Source organism: Ictidomys tridecemlineatus, unplaced genomic scaffold, assembly GCF_052094955.1.
Source record: "Ictidomys tridecemlineatus isolate mIctTri1 unplaced genomic scaffold, mIctTri1.hap1 Scaffold_147, whole genome shotgun sequence".
Taxonomy (NCBI): Eukaryota; Metazoa; Chordata; class Mammalia; order Rodentia; family Sciuridae; genus Ictidomys; species Ictidomys tridecemlineatus.
In genome coordinates, this window is record NW_027521300.1 from 33,702 (window position 1) to 58,647 (window position 24,946).

At 38.1% G+C, this 24,946-nt stretch overlaps 1 protein-coding gene across 1 annotated transcript in view; it reads right to left on the minus strand.

Moving 5' to 3' along the window:
- The window catches only part of LOC144372693 (transport and Golgi organization protein 1 homolog), a 130,391-nt gene that overhangs the window by 32,182 nt on the left and 73,263 nt on the right, over window positions 1–24,946 (minus strand). Inside the window, exons 3-5 of the mRNA XM_078035986.1 lie at window positions 14,757–14,871; window positions 13,814–13,967; window positions 10,290–10,455 (exon numbers count right to left, since the gene is read on the minus strand). Coding sequence (XP_077892112.1) covers window positions 10,290–10,455; window positions 13,814–13,879 — 232 coding nt within the window. The 5' untranslated portion in view covers window positions 13,880–13,967; window positions 14,757–14,871. The remainder of the gene's footprint in view (window positions 1–10,289; window positions 10,456–13,813; window positions 13,968–14,756; window positions 14,872–24,946) is intronic.

Genomic DNA, 24,946 nt, shown 5'->3' on the forward strand with positions numbered 1-24,946 from the left:
GCCCTTATTCTTATTTTACAACATTAAAAATGCTGCTGTAGTAACTAGTGTTTGGGAGAGAATATCACTCTTCTAGAACCATGAACAGACAGAATTTTAATACAGTAACTTCCAAATTGTAACTTGTAGTGCACATGACAGGGAGGTTTGGATAAACACAGAGAAGAATATGCCTATTTCAGACAATCTACTTCAAGTAAAATAAAAAAAAAGAATTCACAGATACCTATCAGCTACTACTTCAGGTTCTAACAGTGTCATGAATCTGAGAAACAAACGATTCACAAACTATAAATTTACTGGGATGAGTAATTAAAAGACCAGGTGGTTGATAACAGTATATTCAAACCCAATCCACAGTCTGAATAGAAAAACCAGTATTAAAATCATGAAGGCATTCCCTGAACAACAAAGGCCAAATGTTGGGTGACAATGTCACTAAAACCTCATTGACACACTAAAAAGAAGTTACATGCAAAATTAAACAATGTGTGCCATGCATAATTTATTAGCTTTGAACTCTTGATCCTCCTGCCTTATCCTCCCGAGTCGATGGGATTATAGGCATGTAGAATATCATTAAATTTTGCCAGAATGCAAAGAAGATAGAAAAATGAGAACCACAAGAGAAAATGTCACATATAAAAAAAGTTCCGTGAACTGACAGGATTAGCAGAAAAAAAATTTAAAAAGTTTTTATAACTAATTTCAAGGAATTAAAGAAAAGCTTAATCATAATGAATAAGTAGATATGGGTGTCAACATATAAATGAAAATTTTTTTAAAAGAAATAAAAAGTATAGTATTTGAAATGAAAAATTCATGAAACAAATCTATCATCAGATTTTATAGTGCAAAAACAGCAAAAAGTTAACTTGGAGATAGACCAATAAAAATTATCTGGTCTAAAAATCAGAAAGAAAAAAAATAGAGACTTGGTTACTATCAGGACAAAGTGACCTAACATACATATAATTAGATTTCTAGAAGAATAGAGGCATAAATTGTACAGAAAAAATATTTAAGACAATGATGGCTAAAATTATCTCAAATTAACAAAAAAGATGTTAACAGATTTAGGAAACTCAGTGAATACTAAAGTTAGTTACAAAGCAAATCACATCTAGATGCATCAGAGTCAACTGTAAATAATCAATTAGGAGGAAAAAGGTCTTGAAGGCAATTAGAAAAAAGTGGTGTGTTACGCATAGGTAAAAATGACTAAAATGATAGCTGACTTCTTATCAGAAATGAGAGATTTAAGTTAACGGAAAGGTTTAAGGTGCTAGAAGACAAAAACTGCTAATCCAGGATAAGTACTCTTCAAAACTGAAAGCAGAATAGACATTTTCAAATAAATAAAAAGTAAGAAAATTCAATACCAATAGATCTCTACTATTAACAATGCTAAAAGAACCTCTTCAGGATAAAAGGAGATGATCCATCAAGTAGAAACAGATGCACTGTGTGTTTTAGTTTACTGTGTAATAAACTTAATGGTTTAAAATAAAAATTCTTTGTTATTTCTCCTTATTCTATGATTTGGCTTTACGTAACCTGATGGGTCCTTTGCTCTAGGTATTTATTAGTGCTTATGTGGTTTCCTTTAGCAGGGATTGTTTAACCAAAGGTAGAACTGACAAAATAGCTTTGTTTACATGTCTGCTAGCTCAACTGGTTGGGTCAGGCTTATCTCCTCAAATGCTTTTAGTCATTCAGTCATTCTAAAATTTTTTATTTGTTGATTAGATTTCTAGAGGATAAAAGTAGAAGGTATATACCTTCCCAAGGTGTTAGGTCTAGGATTGGCATGGCATCACTTTCACCAAAAATATATTTTGTTCATTAAAACAAGACAAAAGACCAGCCCAGACTCAGTGGGTGGGAAAATAGATATTACTTCATAATGAGAGAAGCAACATGATACAGGAATGTGGAAAATTTGGGGTAGATATTTTTAAAGACAATGCACCATAAACAGAAATGAAAAGTACTAGAAATACTAAAATGTAGGTAAATATAAAAGGCAATATGTATACATATTTATTCTTTTAATTTCTTGGAAACATGACTAAGGTAAAAAACATAGGGTATACAGCTGTAATATGTATGACGACAAAGCACAAAGGACTTGGGGAGATGTGAGAAAGTATCACAATTTAAATTATGAAAACTGTGATAAATTAAAGAATGCATTTCATAATTCCTGGAAACATTGCTAAAACAATAATGTAAAGCAATAAAGCTAAACGCTAATGGATAAATTAAATAAAATTTAATTTTTATTTAATGTAATTTTATTTAATTACATTAAATAAAAATATGAATAGAACGAAAACAAGAAATAGATAAAAATACATCATGAATAGTAAGCCAAGAAGAATGTAGAGGCTATACTAACATCAGATGAATTTAATTCAAGATAAAGAGTTTTATAAGAGATAAGACATTTCATAATACCATAATGTGTTTTTAAGAACACAGAAACATGACACCATACAACCAAACATTTATATGCCCCAAATATATGAAAGCTGACAAAACTGAAGAGACAAATCTATACTTTGAATTTTTAACACCCTTTTAACAACTGATAGTAACACTATAAAAAAAAAATCACTAATGATACACAAGAGTCTGAACAAAACTATCAACCACCTTAACCTTATTGACATTGACTGACAATGCCCAACAACTCCAGAATATATATTCTTTTCTAGTCCTCATGGAAACTTGCAAGATAGGTTATATTCTTGGCAAAAAATTTTAAATATTGAATTTCAGTTTTTTTGCTGATCACAGTAGAAATAAATGGGGTATTCTTTAATAAAACTGGTCATTAAATAAAAGCCCTACAAATCATCAATAAACAGTGTTTTAGTTATCTATTGTTATATTTTTAAAAATTCCAAAATTTAGTGGCTTTAAAAAATAACCATTTGCCGGGAGTGGTGGTGCACACCTGTAATTCCAGTGGCTCAGGAGGCTGAGGTAGGAGGATCGAGAGTTCAAAGCCAGCCTCAGTAATGGCGAGGCACTAAGCAACTCAGTGACACCCTGTCTCTAAATAAAATACAAAATAGGGCTAGGGATGTGGCTCAGTGGTCGAGAGCCTCTGAGTTCAATCCCCACTACCAAACAAACAACCATTTTATTTCTCATAATTTTGTAAGTCAAGACGTTAACCAAGGTTCTGCTCCAGTGTCACCTAGGCTCACCCATAGAGCACACGCCTGATTTAGACTACAAGGTCTGAGATGGCTTTGTATGTCTGGAACTAAGGTGCTGACTGTTGGCTTTATGTAGTCTCCCTTTCCATGTGGTCTTTCATATGTCAGGGGCTTTCTTCAAATGGACTCTCCCTCCAGCAAGATAGCCTGGGCTTCTTTACAGTGTGGCACAGGGTACCACAGAGAAGAAAAAATGAGTTTGTGCCTTTAAAGGATACAGTCAGTCCTTCCTCAAGTCTCAATCTTGGGTAGGATCTTGGTCCATGCATTTTGGGGGAATTTATAGTTGGATGACATTTTAATCTACATTACTATGTGAAATGTCTTTGTTTTCATGATTTCATTTTTGCTACATTGTTTCTTTTCCATACAATTAACTACAATATAGGATAATCTATTGACGATAATGTCTCTTCATTTGGTTGTGTGAAGCTTTCTCTATAATAATTTTTATAGAAAAAACTTATGGGAATAATATTCTCTAAATGACAATTTCCTGATTTAAAAACATATAATTTGTAGCCAGTACAATAGTGCATGCCTATAATCCTAGCTACTCAGGAGGTTGACAAGTAGGAGAATGGTAAGTTTGAGGAGAGCCTGGGCAACTTGGTGAGACTCTGTCTCAAGAAAAATAAAAACAAAACAAACATTAATGACTGCAGATGTAGCTCAGTGGTAGAGCACTCCTCAGTTCAATCCTCAGTGCTGGGGGTTAAAAAAGGTCATTCATCACTATACTAAGACACTCCTTAGAGAAAAGTAATTGCAAGAACATTGTTCTCCTTCCTTGGGATATGTTTTTATTTTTTTTCTAGATTGGAATCTAGAAAGCCTTTTGTGTGCTTTGTGCTCTCATTATGGTTATGTGGCTTTTTAAACCTTGTTCATGCCATTGGATGTAATATCAGATTTTGGGGTTTTTTTGGTGATGCTGGGGATTGAACCCAGAGCCTTGTGCGTGTGAGGCAAGTACTCTTCCAACAAAGCTATATCCCCAGCCCCAGTGGATTTTTTTTTTTTTTGGAGGGGAATCTCTTCTCAACACATTTTGTGCCAGATTGTACTTGAGAAAGGGAAGTGATATGTACAGCATGGAACGATATTAGTTTCTGATTTTCCCACTTTTTAAAATCTTTTTAAAAAATTATTTATTTTTAATTCTAATTTGTTATATATGACAGCAGAATGCACTATAATTCATATTACACATATGGTACACAATTTTTCATATTTCTGGTTGTATACAGAGTCACATCAGTTGTGTCTTTTTTGAAGAGAGAGAGAGGGGGGGAGAGGGAGAGGGAGAGGGAGAGGGAGGGAGGAAGGGGAGAGATTTTTAAATATTTATTTTTTAGTTCTCGGCGGACACAACATCTTTTTTTGTATGTGGTGTTGAGCATCGAACCCGGGCTGCATGCATGCCAGGCAAGCGCGCTACTGCTTGAGCCACATCCCCAGCCCCTAGTTGTGTCTTTATATGTGTACTTAGGGTAATGATGGTAATCTCATTCCACTGTCTTTTCTATCTACTATTTAGATGTATTTGAGAACTTTAAGAAAAATCAGAAATACTCTTTCCTATTTTCATGAAATCATGAATTTTTAGCCATATAAAATCTGTCCTGATGGGTTTTGGTTATATTTTTATACCTCATGAAAAGAGAAGAAATGTTTGCCAGGACAAGCCTCTAAACTGGAAGCTAATAGCCATGTTATCTTGTGTGCTTTCTTCCTCCACATCATCACTTAGGTTTGAGTGAGGCCAAGAACTAATGACACAAAGAACAGAAGGAACTTTTCTTGTGATTACTGTATATTGTTTAAAGACAGCAAAGAATCAACTATTTGTAGCATTTTGAAAAATCCACATATAAATTTATACTAGACTTTAAAATTTCTTCTTTGATACTCTGGTTCTACTCAAATGGTCCACTCTCAGAGGGGAAATTCAGAGAATCCTGGGAGAGTCATTATTTGTGAAGTCATAGTTATGAACAAAATCCTTTCTTGCAAAGACTTTCAAGCTGCCTCCCTTTAGCTTTCACTCATTTGTGCTGGTTGATACCTGATGCTATTTAAAAAAAATCTGATCCTTATCTTACACATCCCTCTCACAAATATTGTAGAAGTACATTGTGATCCCATGAATCTTTGTCCATGGCCATCTTTCCCAGAATTCCCCAACTGTCTCTCATTTCACAAGGTTTAATCAACCTCCTTCCATCCTATTTCATATAAAGTAATCAACTTTCCTTATAAAAGCTGACAGCACTTGGGTCCCCAGAACAATCCTTGTTGAGAAGGAAAAAAAGAAATTCATGACCAAATAGTAGAGAAGGCAGCCGAGTCACTTAAAAGCTAAAATTGTAATAAAAGAGAAAAGAATGATCAAGGAACCAATTAAAAGACTATTCATGTATTTTTCTCCTAAGAACCATCAGCCATGCTTCCGTTTGCACAGGACGTTGGAAAGCGAAGCAAAATCCAAAGGACCACCAGGAAAAGTAACATCTTACTCCCCTAGTCCAGCTGCTGACCCCTCTCCACAATCTCTATTTGCAATGGAAATCTTACACCTTCTGGATGAGACAGAATGATGTAAATCGCTGGCCAAACAAATGAAAAGGCAGCAGCCTATTGTTAGTTCCTGGTTCACTTCCATTAACCAGTACCGGCTCAAGGGGCAGGCAACTCCATTTCCACCTTCAAAGGAGGAGTTGGGCGGGGCTAGGTTTTGCGCATGCTCCCAAGGCAGGTTTCTGGGCATGCTCACCTTACCATATAACTGTGCTTTTTAAAAAACTTGGCATTAAAGATAAAGCAACCTTACTTTATACTTAATTGTGAATGGGCTGCTCTAACTACTCCTCTTTCATATTCATTTGTTATTTTTAACCATGCTTTATGTCTTCACTCTGTTTCGAAGAGGCAGCTGGAGCCCACAGGTCTAGACCCTCATCTGGGTCCTGTCAGAGGAACCATCTACCACAAAGAGAATCAAGACAGTCATCGAAGACAACATTCCAAATTTTTATCCAAGTAGAGAATCCAACAGTTAAACTGTCTGCAAAAATGTAATTTTTTTTTGTAGGTAGACTGAGATATATAATTATCTTTCTGAAAACACTGCAATTTTATTTTGTTCTAGTAAATAAAGTCAATCTAGATGAGTACAGAAAAGGGTGGAAACTTGGTACTAAGATAATCAAATACAACTTAAAAATATGACCACACACATCTATTTTTTCTCTCACCCAAAACAGCTAAAGGACAATACACAGATTTCTAAAAAGATATATGAGGCAATGGTAGATGAAACAGTGCACGAATTCTTTGGAAGATAAAAAGTGGATAAGAAGAGGACAACAGATTCAAAAGAGCTGTGGAACCAAAACACTGGTATCTAGCTGGGGCTGACTGCAGGAACTGAAACCCTTTCAGTTCTCCAAAAACTCAGATGCACAAGCACAGGCACCACAGTATGGAGGAACTGAGAGGATCCGCACACCAAACACCAAGAGCACCATGTGCCCTCAGCTCCCTGTCTTTCCAATTTAAACCACCAATTTCACTGTAATGGTATAGGACTCGTCTTAGGATACAATGAGTTGTCCAGTGAAATCTTTAAATCTGACTCCCCCAGTGCAAAAGCTGGCTTGCCAACCAGTGCTGTCGGCATGAGGCCCAAAGGCCACCCACCTGTTCACAACAGAGCTGCCTGTCAGCTTTGGGGAATTTCACCAGCACGATGATCAGAGGACACCAGATGTTTCAGATAAACTGCTAACAAGAATGAAAGACTCCAAAACAAAACTTTTAAAAAGAGGAGGAAGAAGAAAAAGCAAATAGAGGAAAAAGAGATAATACAGTCGGCAGGGTAACACTTTCTGAAAAGATATAATAAATATCCTCCCTGAGATATATTTTAAAAAGCTATAATAAATGTCCTCGGGGAGGATATTATATCCTTGAAATGGGAATAGGATACGATTAAAACAACAAGCTGAGAACAAGAAAAAGTTCTTGAAGAATATAAATTCCTTTTAAGAAGGGAATGTGTAGATCTTTCCATCTTTTAAGATCTTCTTTGATTTCTCTCTTTAGGGTTCTGTAGTTTTCATTGTATAGATCTTTGACTTCTTTCATTGATTCTCAAGTATCATTTTTTTTTTAGGTTATTGTGAATGGAGTAGTTTTCCTTCCTTCTCAGAGGCTTTGTCACTGATATACAGAAATACCTTTGATTTATGGGTATTGATTTATATCCTGCTCCTTTGCTGAATTCATTTACTATTTCTGGAAAGATCGACCTTGTTCTTGGATAGGCAGAATTAATATTATCAAAATGACCATACTACCAAAAGCGCTATATAGATTTAATGCAATTCCAATCAAAATCTCAATGGCATTCCTCATAGAAATAGAAAAAGCAATCATGAAATTCATCTGGAAAAATAAGAGACCAAGAATAGCTAAAGAAATCCTTAGCAGGAAGAGTGAAGCAGGGAGTATCACTCTATGAGACCTTAAACTATACTACACAGAAATAGTAACAAAAAACAGCATGGTTTCAGCACTAAAACAGACTGGTAGACCAATGGTACAGAATAGAGGACACAGAGACTAACCCACAAAATTACAATCATCTTATTTTAGACAAAGGTGCCAAAAACATGCACTGGAGAAAAGATAGCATTTTCAACAAATGGTGCTGGGAAAACTGGAAATCCATATGCTACAAAATGAAATTAAACTCATAACTCTCACCATGCACAAAACTTAACTCAAAATGGATCAAGGACCTAGGAATTAAGCCAGAGACTCTTCGTCTAATAGAAGAAAAAAGTAGGCCCTAAACTTCATCATGTGGGTTAGGCCACAACTTCCTTAATAAGACCCCAATGGCACAAGAATTAAAACCAGGAATCAATAAATGGGATGGATTCAAACTAAAAAGTTTTTTTGTCAGCAAAAGAAAACAATCCGTGAGGTGAACAGAGAGCCTACATCCTGGGAGAAAATTTTTACCCCTCACACATCAGATATAGCACTAATCTCTAGGGTATATAAAAAACCTCAAAAGCTAAACACCAAAAAAAAAAATAACCCAATCAATAAATGGGCCAAGGACCTGAACAGACACTTCTCAGAAGATAATATACAATCAGTCAACAAATACATGAAAAAATGTTCATCATTACTAGCTATTAGAGAAATGCAAATCAAAACCACTCTAAGATTTCATCTCACTCGTCAGAATGGCAGCTATTATAGATACAAACCACAATAAGTGTTGGCGAGGATGTGGGAGAAAAAGGCACTCATACACTGCTAATAGGACTGCAAATTGGTGCAGCCAATATGGAAAGCAGTATGGAGATTACTTGGAAAATTGAGAATGGAACCACCATCTGACCCAGCTGTCCATCTCCTCAATCTATATCCAAAGGACTTAAAAACAGTATACTACAGGACACAGATGCATCAATGTTTACAGCAGCACAATTCACAATAGCTAAACTGTGGGACCAACCTAGATGCCCTTCAATAGATGAATGGATTAAAAACTGTGGGGTGTGTGTGTGTGTATGTATACACACACATACACACACACACATACAATGGAATATTACTCAGCAATAGAAGAAAATAAAATCATGGCATTTGCAGGTAAATGGATGGAGTTAGAAAAGATAATGCTAAGTTAGCCAATCCCCAAAAACCAAATGCTGAATGTTTCATTTGATATAAGGAGGCTGATTCATAGTGGGATAGAGAGTGGGAGATGGGAGGAACAACAAGCTCTAGATAGGGCAGAGGGGTTGGAGGAGAAGGGAGGAGGCATGAGGTTATTAATGATGGTGGAATGTGATAATTATTATCCAAAGTAAAGGTTTGAATACAGGGACTGGGTGTGAATATACTGTGTATGCAATCAGAGATATGAAAAATTGTGCTCTATATGTATAAGAATTATAATGCTTTCTGCTGTCATATATGAATAAAAATTTTTAAAAAGGTCAGTAAAACCCTCTCACACCAGCCCATATTGACCCCTCTTGCTGATACAGGAGAACAGTCATTTTAAAAATAATCATGAGGAAAAAAAAAACCCTTTCAAGTCTGAAATTCAAATATTTCAGAACAGAAAATGGACAAAAAGATAAATATTGGGGCTAGGGTTGTAGTTCAGTGGCAGAGTGCTTACTCAGCATGTGTGAGGCACTGGGCTCGATCCTTAGCCACCACATTAAAAAAAAAAAAATAAGGGCATGCTGTCTATCTACAACTATATATATATATATATATATATATATATATATATATATATATATATATATATATATATAGAGAGAGAGAGAGAGAGAGAGAGAGAGAGAAGGGGGGGGGGACACCAAATTTGAGAAAAAAGAAAAAGGAAGACAAAATGATCTCCTACACCTCATGGGTCTTTTTTTTTAATATGTATTTTTTTAGTTGAAGTTGGACACAATGCCTTTATTTTTACTTTTGTTTTTATGTGGTGCTGAGGATTGAACCCAGGCCCTTGCACGTGCGAGGTGAGTGCTCTACCGCTGAGCCACCACCCCAGCCCCCCACCTCATGGGTCTTAAACGACCTAAAGCACATGACATAGTCAGTACTGTTGATGAACACAATAAATGTCCATAAATATCAGTTGCAATTTAAAAAACATTCTACTATTGAGAAGAGGAATCACTGTGCAAAGCACCACCATAAAGATAGGAGGTTTACCAAATAAACTCCAGAGAGGATGTCTGCGTCAAGGGAGAAAAGGTTCAAATTTAATCCTTGAGACTGACAGGACCATAAACATTAATATCATCACTTGGATTCAAAGTCCAGCTTCAAGGGAACAAGGATTACTCTGGTAGTTCTTGGACCAGGAAGCCGTAAGAATGTCATCAGATGACTACAGGGCTGGGTAGGAAAGAAAGGTCCCAGAGCAGGACACAGGACTTCCTGTGGGGACGCATCTCACTCACACCCTACCTTGAGGTGATGAAGTCACTGGCTCACCTAACCCCAACTCACTTCCTTCCTCCTGTTCTCTGATCCCTCCTCCAGCTGCAGGCAGGGCATCAGAGGCCCACTGGCTATTCTCTGTCTCTCCCAGGATGGACTCCAGGTCTTCCTTCTCCAGGGTGCTCCCCTCAGAGGACAGCAGTTTATCCAAGCCAAATTTCAGTATGTCACTCAACTTGAATGAAGAAAACGAGAGATCCAGTTAGTTCTCATGAAAACACAGATGAGGATGTGTGACTTGCTAAGTGTCTAAATGATACCAGGTAATTCTTTCCCTGATGGACTTTCTTCTCTTCCATCACAAATGACACCTGCCAGGCTGTTTTGAAGTTGGATGAGGAATAAGCAGAGAGGTGATAAATGATGATCAGAGATGTTGACTTTGACAATTATTTACAATACCAAAAAAAATTTGGGCCTCCAATTTTTTTGAGGAGTGGGGGCAGATAAAATGATTCCAGCATCTTCTATAGCACTTCTCACCAGCATTTTTTACAGGCACTTCCAGCAGTCCTGAGAGAACTCAGAGAACCTGTTGGCTACCTTCTTACCTCTCCCACTGCCAAACTCTTATAAAGAGAAGGTGCCACTGAATACCTCATCTCACCATGAGCTGCCACCTGTCCTTGCCAAGCCGCTTTGCTACTACAGTGGTTTATGGGACCCACTTTGGCAAAACCATAACCACCCTGATCACCAGACCCAAAAGCCCTTTCTCAATTTCAATCTCCCTGGATAGTCCTGTGGCACTCCCCATCCTGCCCTCTTGCTCCCCCTAGGGGATATACTCAGCCTACTTCCTATGGCTAGAGGAACCAGAATCTTAGATAGTGTTACCTGGCTTTCATTTGCTACTTGCAACTCTCCACCTCCCTAAGTACTATCTCTTAGGAATTCTGAACCAATTGGGATCCACATCATGGGACTTCATTTTCATTTTGCCCTTTTAGATTTGGTTAATTATCTCTAGATTGCCTATTCTGTAACTTAGAAACTTTAGCTTGAAAATACCCGAGATGAAAACTATGACAAAAACTAAGCAAAACCATACCTGTTATATTTATATTTAACTTTGGTGTACATATATATAACCAAGCCATTTGGCTTTGGCATTTAGTACCCAAAACAGAAGAAAGCCAAGTATTTATGATGAGGCTCAGTCCATACTGGGACCCTTCCCTCTTCCACTCCTTGGACTATGTCTCCTGGCTTCCCTCGTTAATGCTCACTCACAACATGTCTTTAAGGAACTACCCATTTTTTAAATGAAAACCACTTTATTATAGTAACTAAGAGCATGTAGTTGGAAGTTAAAGAGTGCTCGGATTAGAGTCATGAATCTGATGTTTGGAAAATTTCTTAAGATGGAGGTAAAGACCACATCTATCTCATTTTTTTGTTATTCTTCTTCTAAAACAACTGGAAGAAGTGCACGTCACACAATGCTTAGCACACAGTAAGCATTCAATAAGTGTTCACCGCATCTTTATCTGTTCTCTGTTTCTGTTGTGTTCTCCTTCTAAAACAAGGAACCTGCTTTCCTTTTTCAGGACTTCACTGCTCTATACTGCTTAGATTTATCAAACCAGAACCACGTCTTTTACTATTAGATTCTTTTAATAACTTAAAAAAATGTCCTGCTGTATTTTGAGACAAGGCAGTGAGTTATCACCCTTGTTCCTGGCAACCATAAATAACTCACAGTCTGGTGGGGAGGAAAGAATCAAGACAGAACCAGAGTGTGATTTCTTGCCATGGCTTGGGCAGGAAGTCCCACCGAGGTCCTCTCCACCAGCCCATAGTTTGTACTGACCCCAGGATCTGGTCCCATGGCAGAGTTTTTGCCTGTGCATTTCACAATGATGTGCTAGCAGCCAATGCCACAGGTAAACCCCTGACTGAATGCCTGGAGCTCCCTCCACTGGGGAAGCATCTCCTCTAACTCCTGACGCCTGTGCCTTCACAACAGCCCATGATGAGCTCCTCTCCCAAGGTCCTGTGAAGAAGTATATTTAGACACCTACAGTGTACACGCACCTCTCTCTCAAGCTTTCACCTTCCATTTGAAATTGCCTCTTCAATAGTGTGAAAATAAAATGCACAGCCTGCCCGGCCACCATGACAGATGAGCATGCAGAAGACTCAAAACACAAAAGGCCAAAGACTCCAGTTACTCTCTAAGATAAACTAAAGTCAAGCAAACAAACAAAACCTAGGGTTCTTCTTTCGAGTTCTAGTACCCCCAAATCTGTGACCCTTTCCTGCAGGTGAGTGACTCCCTAACAAAAACAGCACCTTCCCTGTCTGTAATGCTGATGTGTAAAGATACAGATGTGAGAAAACTGCCATTTTTAAACTCATGCTTGGGCTAGTTGTAAATTTGATGATTCTGCTTGTAATACTGTGTAATTTTTTCCCTTTCATATACCTCTTGAATTTTTTGTTTGATAAGCTGATCCTTTTAAAGCCTGTTTTTTCTTGCAAATTTTTCTAATTCCTTTCTTTTCTGAGTCTCCCTCTAACAATAATGTATATTGATTTTTACTACAAATTCTGTTGACTAAAGCCTACATTATCTTCATCTTTCTAATTTCTATCCTTGTCTTCCTACTTTCTACTCTCATCTTTCAGGCTTAAAGGCTTAAAGCCATCTTGGAACTTGCTCTCTCTCACTGCCTGCCTCAAAACAATAGCCAACTCCTGTCATTTCTCTGCAGTTTCCTACAGCAGACTTTCCCACAGCTACTACCTTTTCTCAGACATTTAGTACTCTCTTCATGCTTGAATCATACTAGATACTAGGGGTTGATCTCTCTGCATCTAATCCCTCAGAAGGACTTGGGGTATATTATAATATAGGTTCAATTTTATCTCAAAGGCTGCTGCTAAGGAATAACTCTAAACCTCCTACCAAAAGAGAGCTCTCTAGGATATTCTAAGCCAGCAATTGACTCCCATCTAATTTTTCTTCTTCAACAAATTAACTCTAGTGCTTTCATCCCTATATCCTATGGCATAATTTTGAATTCCTAATCTTGTTCACACATCTCTGAGTATGGAATGAGTACTGTAAGTCACTACTCAAAGCGTCTGGGATTAAGGAGTAGCTATGGAACTAATCATCACTGATTTAAAAAAAAGGAAGAAAAAAAAAGAACTTAAACAAATTCTCTCTGAGGTAACTCGTGGCACACTCACCTTTAGAAGCCATAAAGAGATTAGATCCTTGATGTTCAGTTACATGCTCAAAGTCATACATCCAGTAAGGGATAAGATGTGAATTTCAATCCAAGTTAGATGGTTTAAAGCTCATTCTCTTTATTCTATTTTCTCTGCCTTTAAATGCCACCCTCATTTTTAGCTTGTATGGCACCTTGCATGTAGTTAGGTACTGAGAGGGTAAGAATTAGGCCAATGAAAAAAATGTGTAATTTGCAACAATGGGTGGTTAATGCTGGTCCTTTTTATTTGCATTCTCATCCAAAGATAGTACTGGTTATAAATCATGAGACTCTAAAAGGAACACATTTTACCTGGAGGTCAGGATCAGCCAAAGGTTTCTGGGTTCCCAGAGTAAAATGGTCTCTTTCTATGATCATGTTGGTGAGCTGCAGTTTGGAGGCTGCTTTCCTATAAACTATTTCTTCCACAGTGTCTCGGCCAATCAGCCGGATCACTTTCACAGCCCTGTATGGGAGTCAAATGAGAGCAGTGTTAGCAGTCTGCAAAGCTGGGGAAAAAAGCATGCCAGGAAAATACACCCAAAAGGAAGCAAAACCAAATGCCACATTCAGGAAACAATGAAAAGGACACTGCTCATTGGGACCTGAGCATTTGTTAGAGAAATCTGGCCTCAAATTCTTCCTGAACTTTTCCCCAAAAGAGAAAGAGGAAGGAAGATGAAGTGACCACTATTGGGCCTTCATCTGTAGCCAGGATAACCCCTGGCAGGCATGTTACCTCAAGTCAAAAGGTAGCTGAACACAACTTTGTTTCCTCTTTGTGATACTGGGAACCCAACCTAGGAGAGCTTTACCATGAAGTTATAATCCTAGCCTTAAAAAAAAAAAGTTTTGAGACAGGGTTTAGGTAAGTTGCAAGGTTGGCTTTAAACTTGATCTTCCTGCTTGAGTCTCCCATGCTGATAATGATTACAGGCATGTGCACCCACTGGCTTTAACTTCATTTTTAAACTGAATTAGGATCTAACGTGAGAAACATGAACTAAATAAATTCTAAGTTTCTTCTAATCATTTTGGAATTTAACTGTTCTTTTCAACAAAGTGAGTCTGAACTGATCATGGGACCACTGATCCCCCAACATTGCTCTACAAGCCAGCAGCACAACGGGGTTCAAACCCAGTGGACTCTAACTCCAACGTGGCACTGTTGTCAGCACTACACGGTCCACCTTCCTCCCCAATCCACAGCTGCAAGCCAACAGAGCAGAAAGGTGCCAATGACTAACTCACTCACTTGTTCTGGCCAATTCAGTGAGCTCTGGCAGCTGCCCGAAAGTCATTTTGAGGATTAAAATCACTGTCAGAAAAAATAACAGCATCTGCTGCTTTTAAGTTCATGCCAACTCCACCTGAAAACCATACAAAAAAGGAGCATGATCAGCAACACACAAATAAGGAACTAGAAAACACACAAGGCAGGACTGGGTCCTACTGAAAATCTGAAATCAGTCCAACTGACTGGTTTCATCCTTCAAACTGAAATTTCTGCCCCAAACTTCAGGTTTTGACCACCATACAGTGGTCAAAAGTGCTACCTCACCTTTCATTGCGTGAACTGGGAAAATTTAATTATCAAATATAACAGAATGAGAGGTAAGCAGAAGAAAAGGATGCTTAAGTTAATTGCTCGAAGACATTTAATATTTGTTTGAAAACCTTGATTGGATTTTGCTTCAAACAGTCTGTGAATAAGGACACAAGTTCTTTCAGAAAACAGCTCCAAAAATAAGAGGTCTGGGGGCTGCAGTTGTAGCTCATACAATATGATAGGTCTTAGCTTAAGTAAGTTCTCTCAACTTTGTGATCTTTCATCCAATTTTAAAAAAATTACAGAAATGTCTTAGATGCCAAGGGCAAGGGTGGGAAAAAACAGAAGGTGTTAGACTCTACGGGGGAAAGGGGTAGATTCTCGACATTCTTCAAAGGAATTCTCAAGAAATTTTATTCTAAGAAGAAACTAGGAAGAAAGGAGAAAAAGGCACAGGTGGAAAACAGTTTGATTTTTTTTCCTGAAAGGGTAGGTGTATCAGGAAGCCTATGGGCACACAGTTTCAGGAAAGGGAAGAACCAGTCTCAGATCATACCATGGGAAGACGCTGAGAGCTAAGGTTCTAGAAGGAAACTAGAGAGTTCCCACTGGTCTTTGACTAGGTTCTGAACACACATCCATTTTCTTCTTATTTTTCCATTAAAATGGTGAAATGTTTCATTTGTAAATGGCAAACACAGTAAAATGTTTGCTTTGGCATATGAGGGAAGAAAACTTCATTTGACAAAGAAAAGAAAATACTTTGAAAATGCTTTGAGATTTAATTAGCAAGTGATCTCACTCAGCACAGCACAGTCATTTGTCAGAAGCTTCCCTGGCTGTCCTTCCCCACCCCATCGCCACCCCTCCAATGCACACACTCTGTGTTATAGTGTGTTTTATGTTACCGAAAGGGCTCTTATATATAAATGTTTCCTTTCAAATACAAATAACTCTGACATGGTTACAGATGTTTAGTTTCCAATTAGCAGTAACCCTACACTCAAGAATGCCCCTCCTTTTGCTCCTGACCTTTTGCAAATGATGATTTCCCAAAGGAATCTGGCATCCATACAGGAGAAAGAATGGAAAGTGGGAAAAGTGCCAGAACTTTCTGCTTTCAGATACCCTATACTAGGGTACTCTCTAAACCCAATAACCAGGTTAAAAAGCAAAACAGAACTGCTCAAAAGGTAATGTAATTGCCAAAGAAGAAAGAAGCCATTTTTAAAGTAATATTTAATTAAATGACATTAATTATAAAGCAATGATTAAATGTAATTTCAAATTTCCTCCTAGTACAAATTGTTTAAATGGAAGGTTAGATGATAGTTGGATTTACATATATATATATACACTAAGCAAAAACACATTTCCAGGTTACCATTTTGCAAGCTATTGAGAGGAGGGAGCTGGAGTAGTGAGAAAATTTAGAACCTGTGACTACCAGGATAAAAAATTGGAACATCTGGGTTTTCACTCTGCTTTGGACACTGAGTTTTTTGAGTTGGCAAGTCCCAGTAACCTCTGAGTCTCAGTCCAGTTGAGAGGCGTGCAGTAATCTACATCCAGCCCTTTGATGTCCTCTCCAGGAAGCGCTCCAAGAAGGTACTTTGGAAACACAAAGTTGTTTCGATGCACTGTGCCCATGGCTTGCCAAGTGCTCACACTGCTAAACTGCTGGCCTCTAGGTAGCCCCAAAGAGAGATTTAAAATCATGGGGTAATTCTACACTGTTTTAAAAAGATATGATAATAAACTGATGACATGAAGACAAACAGGTTCTTTCTTTGTCCTCTATTAACAATGATGAAGAAGAGTTTCCAGCCTCTGTTTGTGCTGCACTGCTGGGGGTTGAACTCAGGACCTCACACCTGCCAGGCAAGTGCCACTGAGCAATATCCCCTGCCCATCTACAGCCTTTCTGAAAAAAAAGAATACCCTCCATCTCCCAGACTCCACTTCTTCTGTAAAGTAAAGCAAACAAATTGAGGTCTTGAAGGTCTTATAAACTTTTATCATTGTCTGAAAATCATTTCCTCAATAGCCCTGTGTGTACTCTAAGACCGTTCTGGGCATCTACAAAGCCTACAAGACATGCAGATACTAATGCCTTTCAACTTCTAGTCTCTCACTCCAATAAATTCATTCCATGTTCACTTTATGTATTTATTTAAGATGTGGTTTTGCTATGTTGCCCAGTTTGGCCTTGACCTTCTGGGCTCAAGTGATCCTCTTGCCTCTAGCTGGGAACACAGGCCTGTGCAACCACACCTGGCCCAATGTTCATTTTAATCACATATTTGTTATCCTGGCATTGTGTGACAAGAAAAATGATGTATTTTTAATTACAATACTTGTATTCTGCAATTGTATAGTTCTTGGCAGTTTATGAGATGCCTGTATACCTGTAATCTCTTTACTATGCAACATTCCTGTAGGACAAGAGGGAATTAACAGGTGAAAAATAAGATAAAACTCAGGAAGGTTAGGTAGACCCCCTGCCAGGATGTGTAAGCAGCAGTGCCCAGGACAGAATTGTGATCCATGGCTCCAAGGGAGAGTTCCTTGGCTACCCTAAGCTGTTGTTCACAACAGGAAGTTAAGGAAGCATAAAAGTATCTACCAGATATAAAAACACACGCTCATGCCAGGGGCAGTGGCACTAATCTATAATCCCAGCAGCTTGGGAGGCTGAGGCAGGAGGATCCAAGTTCAAAGCCAGCCTCATCAACAGCAAGGGACTAAGCAACTCAGTGAGACCCTGTCTCTAAATAAAATACAAAATAGGGCTGGGGATGTGACTCAGTGGTCGAGTGCCCCTGAGTTCAATCCACCTTCCCAAACACATACACACACATTCATTTACAAGAATATGGAAAATCTCCAAATAAGTTCAGTTTTTTATAAACATTTTCAGGATTATGAAAACACACTGGAGCCTAATATAAACTATGGACTTCCTCAAAAGAGAGACTTATGAACATGTATATGTACACACACACACACACACACACACACACACACACACACACACACACACTTTCCCATATAGTTTATCCAGGTCAAGAATCCCCAGATTCTTTGGCACACACTGGATGGCCACACAGTGTGGCAGTCAGGTGTGTGCTCTATTTCATGTGATATAAAAATGGAATTAGGACACTGCTCACGGGGAACCACTAGCTCAGGGAATACATGCTGGTCACAAATCTGTGGTACCCACAGAGACACACATGCTATGGAGAAGGATAACAAAGGGAAGTGGGAGAGAGAGTTGGAATGGCTTTCTGGAGGAGAGAGTACCAAGGTATATATCATCCTTCCAACCTTTGTACCTAACACTTCAGATACCAGGCAAGTTTAGAATGCAGTATTCTGAGCACAGGAGAACTATTCTGCCGAGACCATTCTAATTTCCCCTTTCACAGGGCGCAGCGGAGTACTTATAAGGTGTTTCCCCTTGTACATTCACCCTTTGAATTGTTCCTTTCCTAAAGAATTCAAAGGTTAAGTGGCTGCAGAGCACCAAAAGTGTTTCTGCCCACCCAACCTATAGGGAGATCCGCTAAGTACCCACAGCAACCTCAGTCTTTGAAAGTCTTAGTTGGTTTCAGGCTCTAGCCAATATCCTCTTCAACTCTTCCTCACTAACATAATTATTAATGCTCCCCTGGTTCCTCCTTAATCCAAGACCCTACCTCCAGTGCTGAGCTTTGATTTTTAGGCTATACTCTCTATATAGTAGAGGTCCCCAAAGTTCAGATGATGATGGACAGGAGCCCCGACTTAATAAAAGTTAGCACTTTGGGAGCTGAGCTGAGTTCAAATAAGCTGTGTCTGACTACCCTCACGATACCTACTGAGGGAATTCAAGAATGCCTGACCATTAATATTTCTCATATGGTATGGCTGCCTGGTTTTGGAAAATGGTCACCCACTGGCAACCCACAATTGGGATTACCCTTTTGCTGAAGGTAGGGTAAGACTAAGCAGCCTCCTGGTCATACTGCTCATTTTGGTTTTTGTTTGTTTTTTAAAAAAACTTTCTTCCTATATTTATTTTGTCAAGCCAACTACCATTTAATCTGTAATTCCCTGAACACTTGCAATGAATGTCCTTTCACCCTTGCATCCTTGGGAAACATCTCATCTGAACTCTGCTAAGGAATGACCTCAGAGTCAATCACTGTGCAGGTACTGCACTTGAACAGTTGGCTTTCAGAGCAGGGGGGGACTCATCTACCTTTCCCACAGTATCCCTCGGGCCATCATGTCTACTAGAATGAAATGATCTTGAGAGCAGAAACAGGATCTTCATAGAGCACACAGGACAGGAGTCAAGAACATGTTCTGGAATCCAGCAGACCTAAGTTTAAATCCAAGTCCTACCACTTACTACTGTGTGACCCTGTACAAGTGAGTAAACTTTCTAAATTCTTCATATACCACATAGGGCCTTGTAAAAATTAAATGAGATAAAGCATGTAAAACACAATGCCTATCAGACAGTGATCAAAAAGTGGTAGCTATTATCAAATCTAGTAAGTGGAATAATGTGAAAACTTAAAACCTCCATTAACATATATACACTCTCTCTATTTTTCTCCAGTGTTCTGTCTCAACAACTGTCCAGGAAACAGCCCTGCCTGTACCAAAGAGGCTCTTCATGCTTACTACACCTACCCTTCTCCCTCCTCACCAAATGAGCTGCAACAAGGGGCAGGAAGCTGGGGTTTCTTTGGCACCTACTGACTATTCTCTGGGTTCAGAGTCCAAATCTATTTTCTGTTGATTCTGGTGATATTCCACCAGACTTCTTTTTCATGTGGTTTAAATATTGCACTGAGGAAAGCATGTGCTTTTAAAAGCATGTGTATATACATATACATGTATAAAAAAGAGAAATACTAAAAAAAAATAAGTTTGTATCTAGTGAATGTGAAAAGGCAGTCATTCTCTGTGTTTTGGTACTATTAACCATGTTGCAATTCCAGGCATCCCTAAAACCATTCTCTGCATTCTTGGAGAATACAGCAATGGTCAAGGTTGCCAGATTCTCTACTTGTCCTTCCTAGACCCATTTTCAAGTCATCAAAAGATCTACCACCACCTGAACTAATTGCTCCTTTCCTGTAACTCAAAAAAGTTGCATTTACTGTAATTGTGCACTCTGCACAGCTCATGAATTTATTTATTTAAATATATTTCTTAGAAAAGCAGTGGGTTCAGAACTTTTCAAGTTTGATTTTCTAAAGTCCTTCATTTGGGTATTAAGGGGAAAGTAAGAACAGTAGAGAGTACTGAGCTAAAAACTGTACATCTCCAGAAGTCTGAGTGGAAAGCCTTCTAGATCTAACAAACAAAATAAAGCAAAAATTATTATGCTTTTGGGGCTGGATTGTGTCTCAGTGGTAGAGCGCTTGCCTAGCACAGGTGGGACCTGGGTTCGATCCCCAGCACCACATAAAAATAAAGGCATTGTGTTGTGTCCATCTACACCTATAAAAATGAATATTAAAAAACAAAACAAAACAAAAAAAAACTATTATGCTTTTGAGGTAGAATGTTTAGTGTAAATCTCTGGACCTACCAAGTAGCTCAAAAGTAATACTGCTCTTTAAAAATTAAGACTCTTCATCATGTTAAAACCTTTCTAAAGTATACTTTTATGGCAGTGACATTTTATGCTGACAATAATAAGCCATGATAGAATATTTTAAAACTTCAGTGCATGATCAATTGGAACAAGCTAAACAGCAGCCTGGGCCTTAGCAGATGCATGATTTTGAGGCCACCTTGACTCTGGCTCTCAGTTACCAAGGCTTTTGTCCAGGCTGATCTGCCACAGAATATAAATTCTAGGCTATGAAAATGGGAGCTGCCAGGAGCTGGGGAGTGGTTTCCATCACCTTGATATATCTCTCTCTTTTTTAAAAATTAATTAATTTATTTTAGTTGGATATATATGACAGAAGAATGCATTTGGATTCATTGTACACAATTGCAACACAACTTCACATTTCTATGGTTATACATAATGTAGCAAGAACTGGGCACAGCACTCAGCCACATAATGTGGCAAGGACACAAGGTCACAGAGATAATGGCTGCTAGCATTCATGCCATTCCTTTTAGTGCAAGAAAATAAAGTAAGGGAATTTTTCCACCAAAGAAAGGGAAAGGTTTACAGTGTGGTAGTTATTTTTAAAAGCTTTTGGAAGAATGTGTTTTAATTATTTAGAATTACAGCCAGGGGCTGGGGGTGTAGCTCAGGAGGTAGAGCACTTGCCTAGTATGTGCAAGGCCATGGGTTTAATCCCCAGTATGGGGGCTGGATAAAAAGCCACAAAACAGAATTACAACCAGGTATAGTGAAACATACCTGTAATCCTATCTATTCAAGAGAATTATGCAGGAGGATAGCAAATTCAAGAGCAGCTGAGGGAACATAGAGAAACCTGTCTCAAGCTCAGTGGAAGAGCACTTGCCTAGTATGCCAAGGCTCTGGTTTCAACCCCCAGTACCCACCCCACACACAGAAAATCGGAATTACTAACATTCCTTCTCCTCCTTCTTCTTCCTTTTTCTTTGTGCAGAATTGGGAATTGAACCCAGGGGCACTCTACCACTGAGCTGCATCCCCAACACTCTTTGTTGTGTTGTTATTGTTGTTTTGCAGTAAGGGAGATTGAACCCAGGTATGTCTTACCTCTGAGCTACTCCCCTGCTCCTTTTTACTTTATATTTTGAGACAAGATCTCACCAAATAGCCCAGGTTGGCCTTGTACTTGTGAACTTCCCACCTCAACCTCCAGAGATCCTGAGATTATAGGCATGTGCCTAGCATGATGCCCACTGTGTCAAATATTTCTTAAATAAATGAAAGGATGCATGATTTCTGTATATTAACCCCTTATTACTTATTCTTATAAAAACAGAGATGAAGTATGAAAATTATGTTTCATTTAAATTTTTCATCATTTTTTGCCTAGACAACAACAAATGCAATTTTGAAAATAAATCCATTGGTTATCATGGGGTGATACTTTTAAGTATTTTATCCCACTTTTATACTCAGATAAACCCTATACAACAAGTACACAACATTATATAAATATATATTGGTTTTTCACTTTAGTGGGAACATGTACAAAATGATGAGTCCAAATAAAACATAACCACAACCAAATAAAAGGCCTTATACTGATTTCTTTCTGTCATGACTGTGGATGTGGAATCCTTTACAAGCAATTTAGCCCACTAATTCCAATGGTTAGAATTCGTATTTGCAGACCCCATTCACAATGAATTGACAGCCTAAATATGTTTTCTACCAATCCAATTAGTCTTTAACAAAACAAAGTCTTACAGCTTTATAAAGTACTACCTTTTAAAAGGCAAATCAGTCACAGGATTTTGAGCCAAAGGCATTTACCAAATTGTAATCTTTCTTCAAAATATAGAACCCATATCATACTGGGCTAGGTTCCACAAAGGATTTGGCAATGTCCCCTGCTGTCCTCTATCATCATTGATCACTTCAGGTCAAATTACCCTTCAGTCACTTGAAGTATCATATTTATTTAGAGAGAAGTTCAAAATGCCTGAATAAAAATCTTTAATATTTTTAATGACAAGCAAAGATAAACATAGGTCAGAATCTTCATGGGCTTAGGAAAAAATAATAAGTCATCAGCTTTAAGGGACTATTTTGGTCATGTGAAACCTTCTCATGAAGCAGAAACACATGGTTTCCTTTGTGTCTCTTTTAAGTGAGATTACTTTTGCAACATCCTAAAATTAAAATATTAGTATCTAACAATGTAGCCAGAGGCAAGTTACATAATGTCCTCTCATATTCCCTTCTGTAAAAGGTTATTTTAGGAGAAGTGATCTCTACAGTTTCCTTCAATAACAAGATCCTATAAATCAATGGGCATTTAAACAGTCCAGGCAGATGGCTATCTTTTTTTTTATTATTATTATTCTCACATATCTTCATGGTCTATCTTGACTTGTTCCATTGCTTAATCTCATAATAATATTGATGCTGATAATAAAAATTTTATGCCTAACACTAACCATACTCAATCTCCTTATAGTTGGAGCCAACATCCTCCAGTTTGGGCAATCTGTGGAGTTGGAGAACAAATAACCAGTGTTTTCTACATACAGGAAAATCTTTCATTAGCTCTACTGAAATCCTGTCATTAAAGCACCCCTGACTCTTCCCATCCAAGGGCCACAACAACCCAAGTCCTTTAATCACAGAAAACCTCCTCTCTAGAATCTAGTTAATTATTTTACCTCTACAGAGAGTTGAATTAATCTGTCCAATACCATCAGCAAAAACAATGATTGGTGCTACTGCTGGATGAGAGAAATTTGAGCATTTCTTTTAATATGATTGCTCTGTAGAGATTGCAATTGTTTTTGCTGAAGTTAATTAATGCCCCGAATGACCTTCCTCATATTTCGTAGCAACACTTCAAGCTAAAATCAGAAAGAATGACTTTTTAAAAATCATAAAGTACAGGAAAAGTCTTGAAAAATCCCAAGAAATTGCACTTTTTTTTGCCTGGAAAAAATAGCACAAAAGAGCAAGGGATACTAAGATGTTAGCAAGAGACCCATCCCAGGGAAGATATCTTCTCTCAAATGAAAACTTCAGTTAGGTAAACTGAGTCATACTTCTGCATGCCTACAGTATCCCACTACAGCCAGCCCTTTTTAAAATAAGTCCAGGGAAAGTTTTACATCCTCCTTTGGTTGACCCATGCCCATGTTTAGACTGCCACAGTCAAAAAGTACTTCCTTCTGTGTAAGTAGACTTCTTCTTGATATAATTTAATTTTGTTTTTCTGGTTCTACATGCCAGAGAAATAAATGAATCTATGCCTAAAAGACTTGATCCCAGAATACACTCGAAATAACAAAACAAACAACCCAGTTAAAAAAAATGGGTCAGGGGCTGGGGATGTGGCTCAAGCGGTAGCATGCTCACCTGGCATGCGTGCGGCCCGGGTTCAATCCTCAGCACCACATACCAACAAAGATGTTGTGTCCACCGAGAACTGAAAAATAAATAGTAAAAATTCTCTCTCTCTCTCTCTCCTCTCTCACTCTCTCTTTAAAAAAAATGGGTCAAAGCTCTGAACAGACACTTCAACAAAGAAGATATATGGATGGCACATAAACACATGTAAAAGATGCTCAAGATCCCCAGTTGTTTGGGAAGTTCAAATTAATACCCCAAGTAGACATAACTACATACTCACTAGAAAGGCTAAAATGAAAAACATCGAGCACACGAAGTGTTGGCTAGGACATGGAACAACTGGAACTCTCATACTCTGTTGGTGGGAATGTAAAATAATACAATCACCTTGGAAAACAAATTGTTCAATTTCTTAAAAAGTTAAACATACACCAACCATATAGTTCACCCATTCCACTTCTGTATGTTTACTCTAGAGAAATGAAAGCACGTCTAGAATATGACTTGTACATGAAATCTTCATAGCAACTCATTTATAATGGTCCCAAATTGGATACAAGATAAATGTCTAAAATGGTTGAGTACATAAATAAACAGTTGCATACATAAATAAATATATGGTAGATCAATATGTTGGAATTCTATTTGATGATAAAAAGGAAAAAAAATTCATGGGTACGTGTAACAAATGGCTGAATCTCAAAATAATTAGGCTGAATGAAAAAGTCAGACAAAATAGAACGCGTACTGTATGATTTCATTTACATGAAATACAAAGAAGTGCAAATTAACTTAGAGTGACAGAACCCGGAACAGCCAATGCCAGCAATGGAGTGGCTGTGTAAGGACTACAAAGGGTGAAGGATATGTTCACTATCTTGACGATGGTGATGGT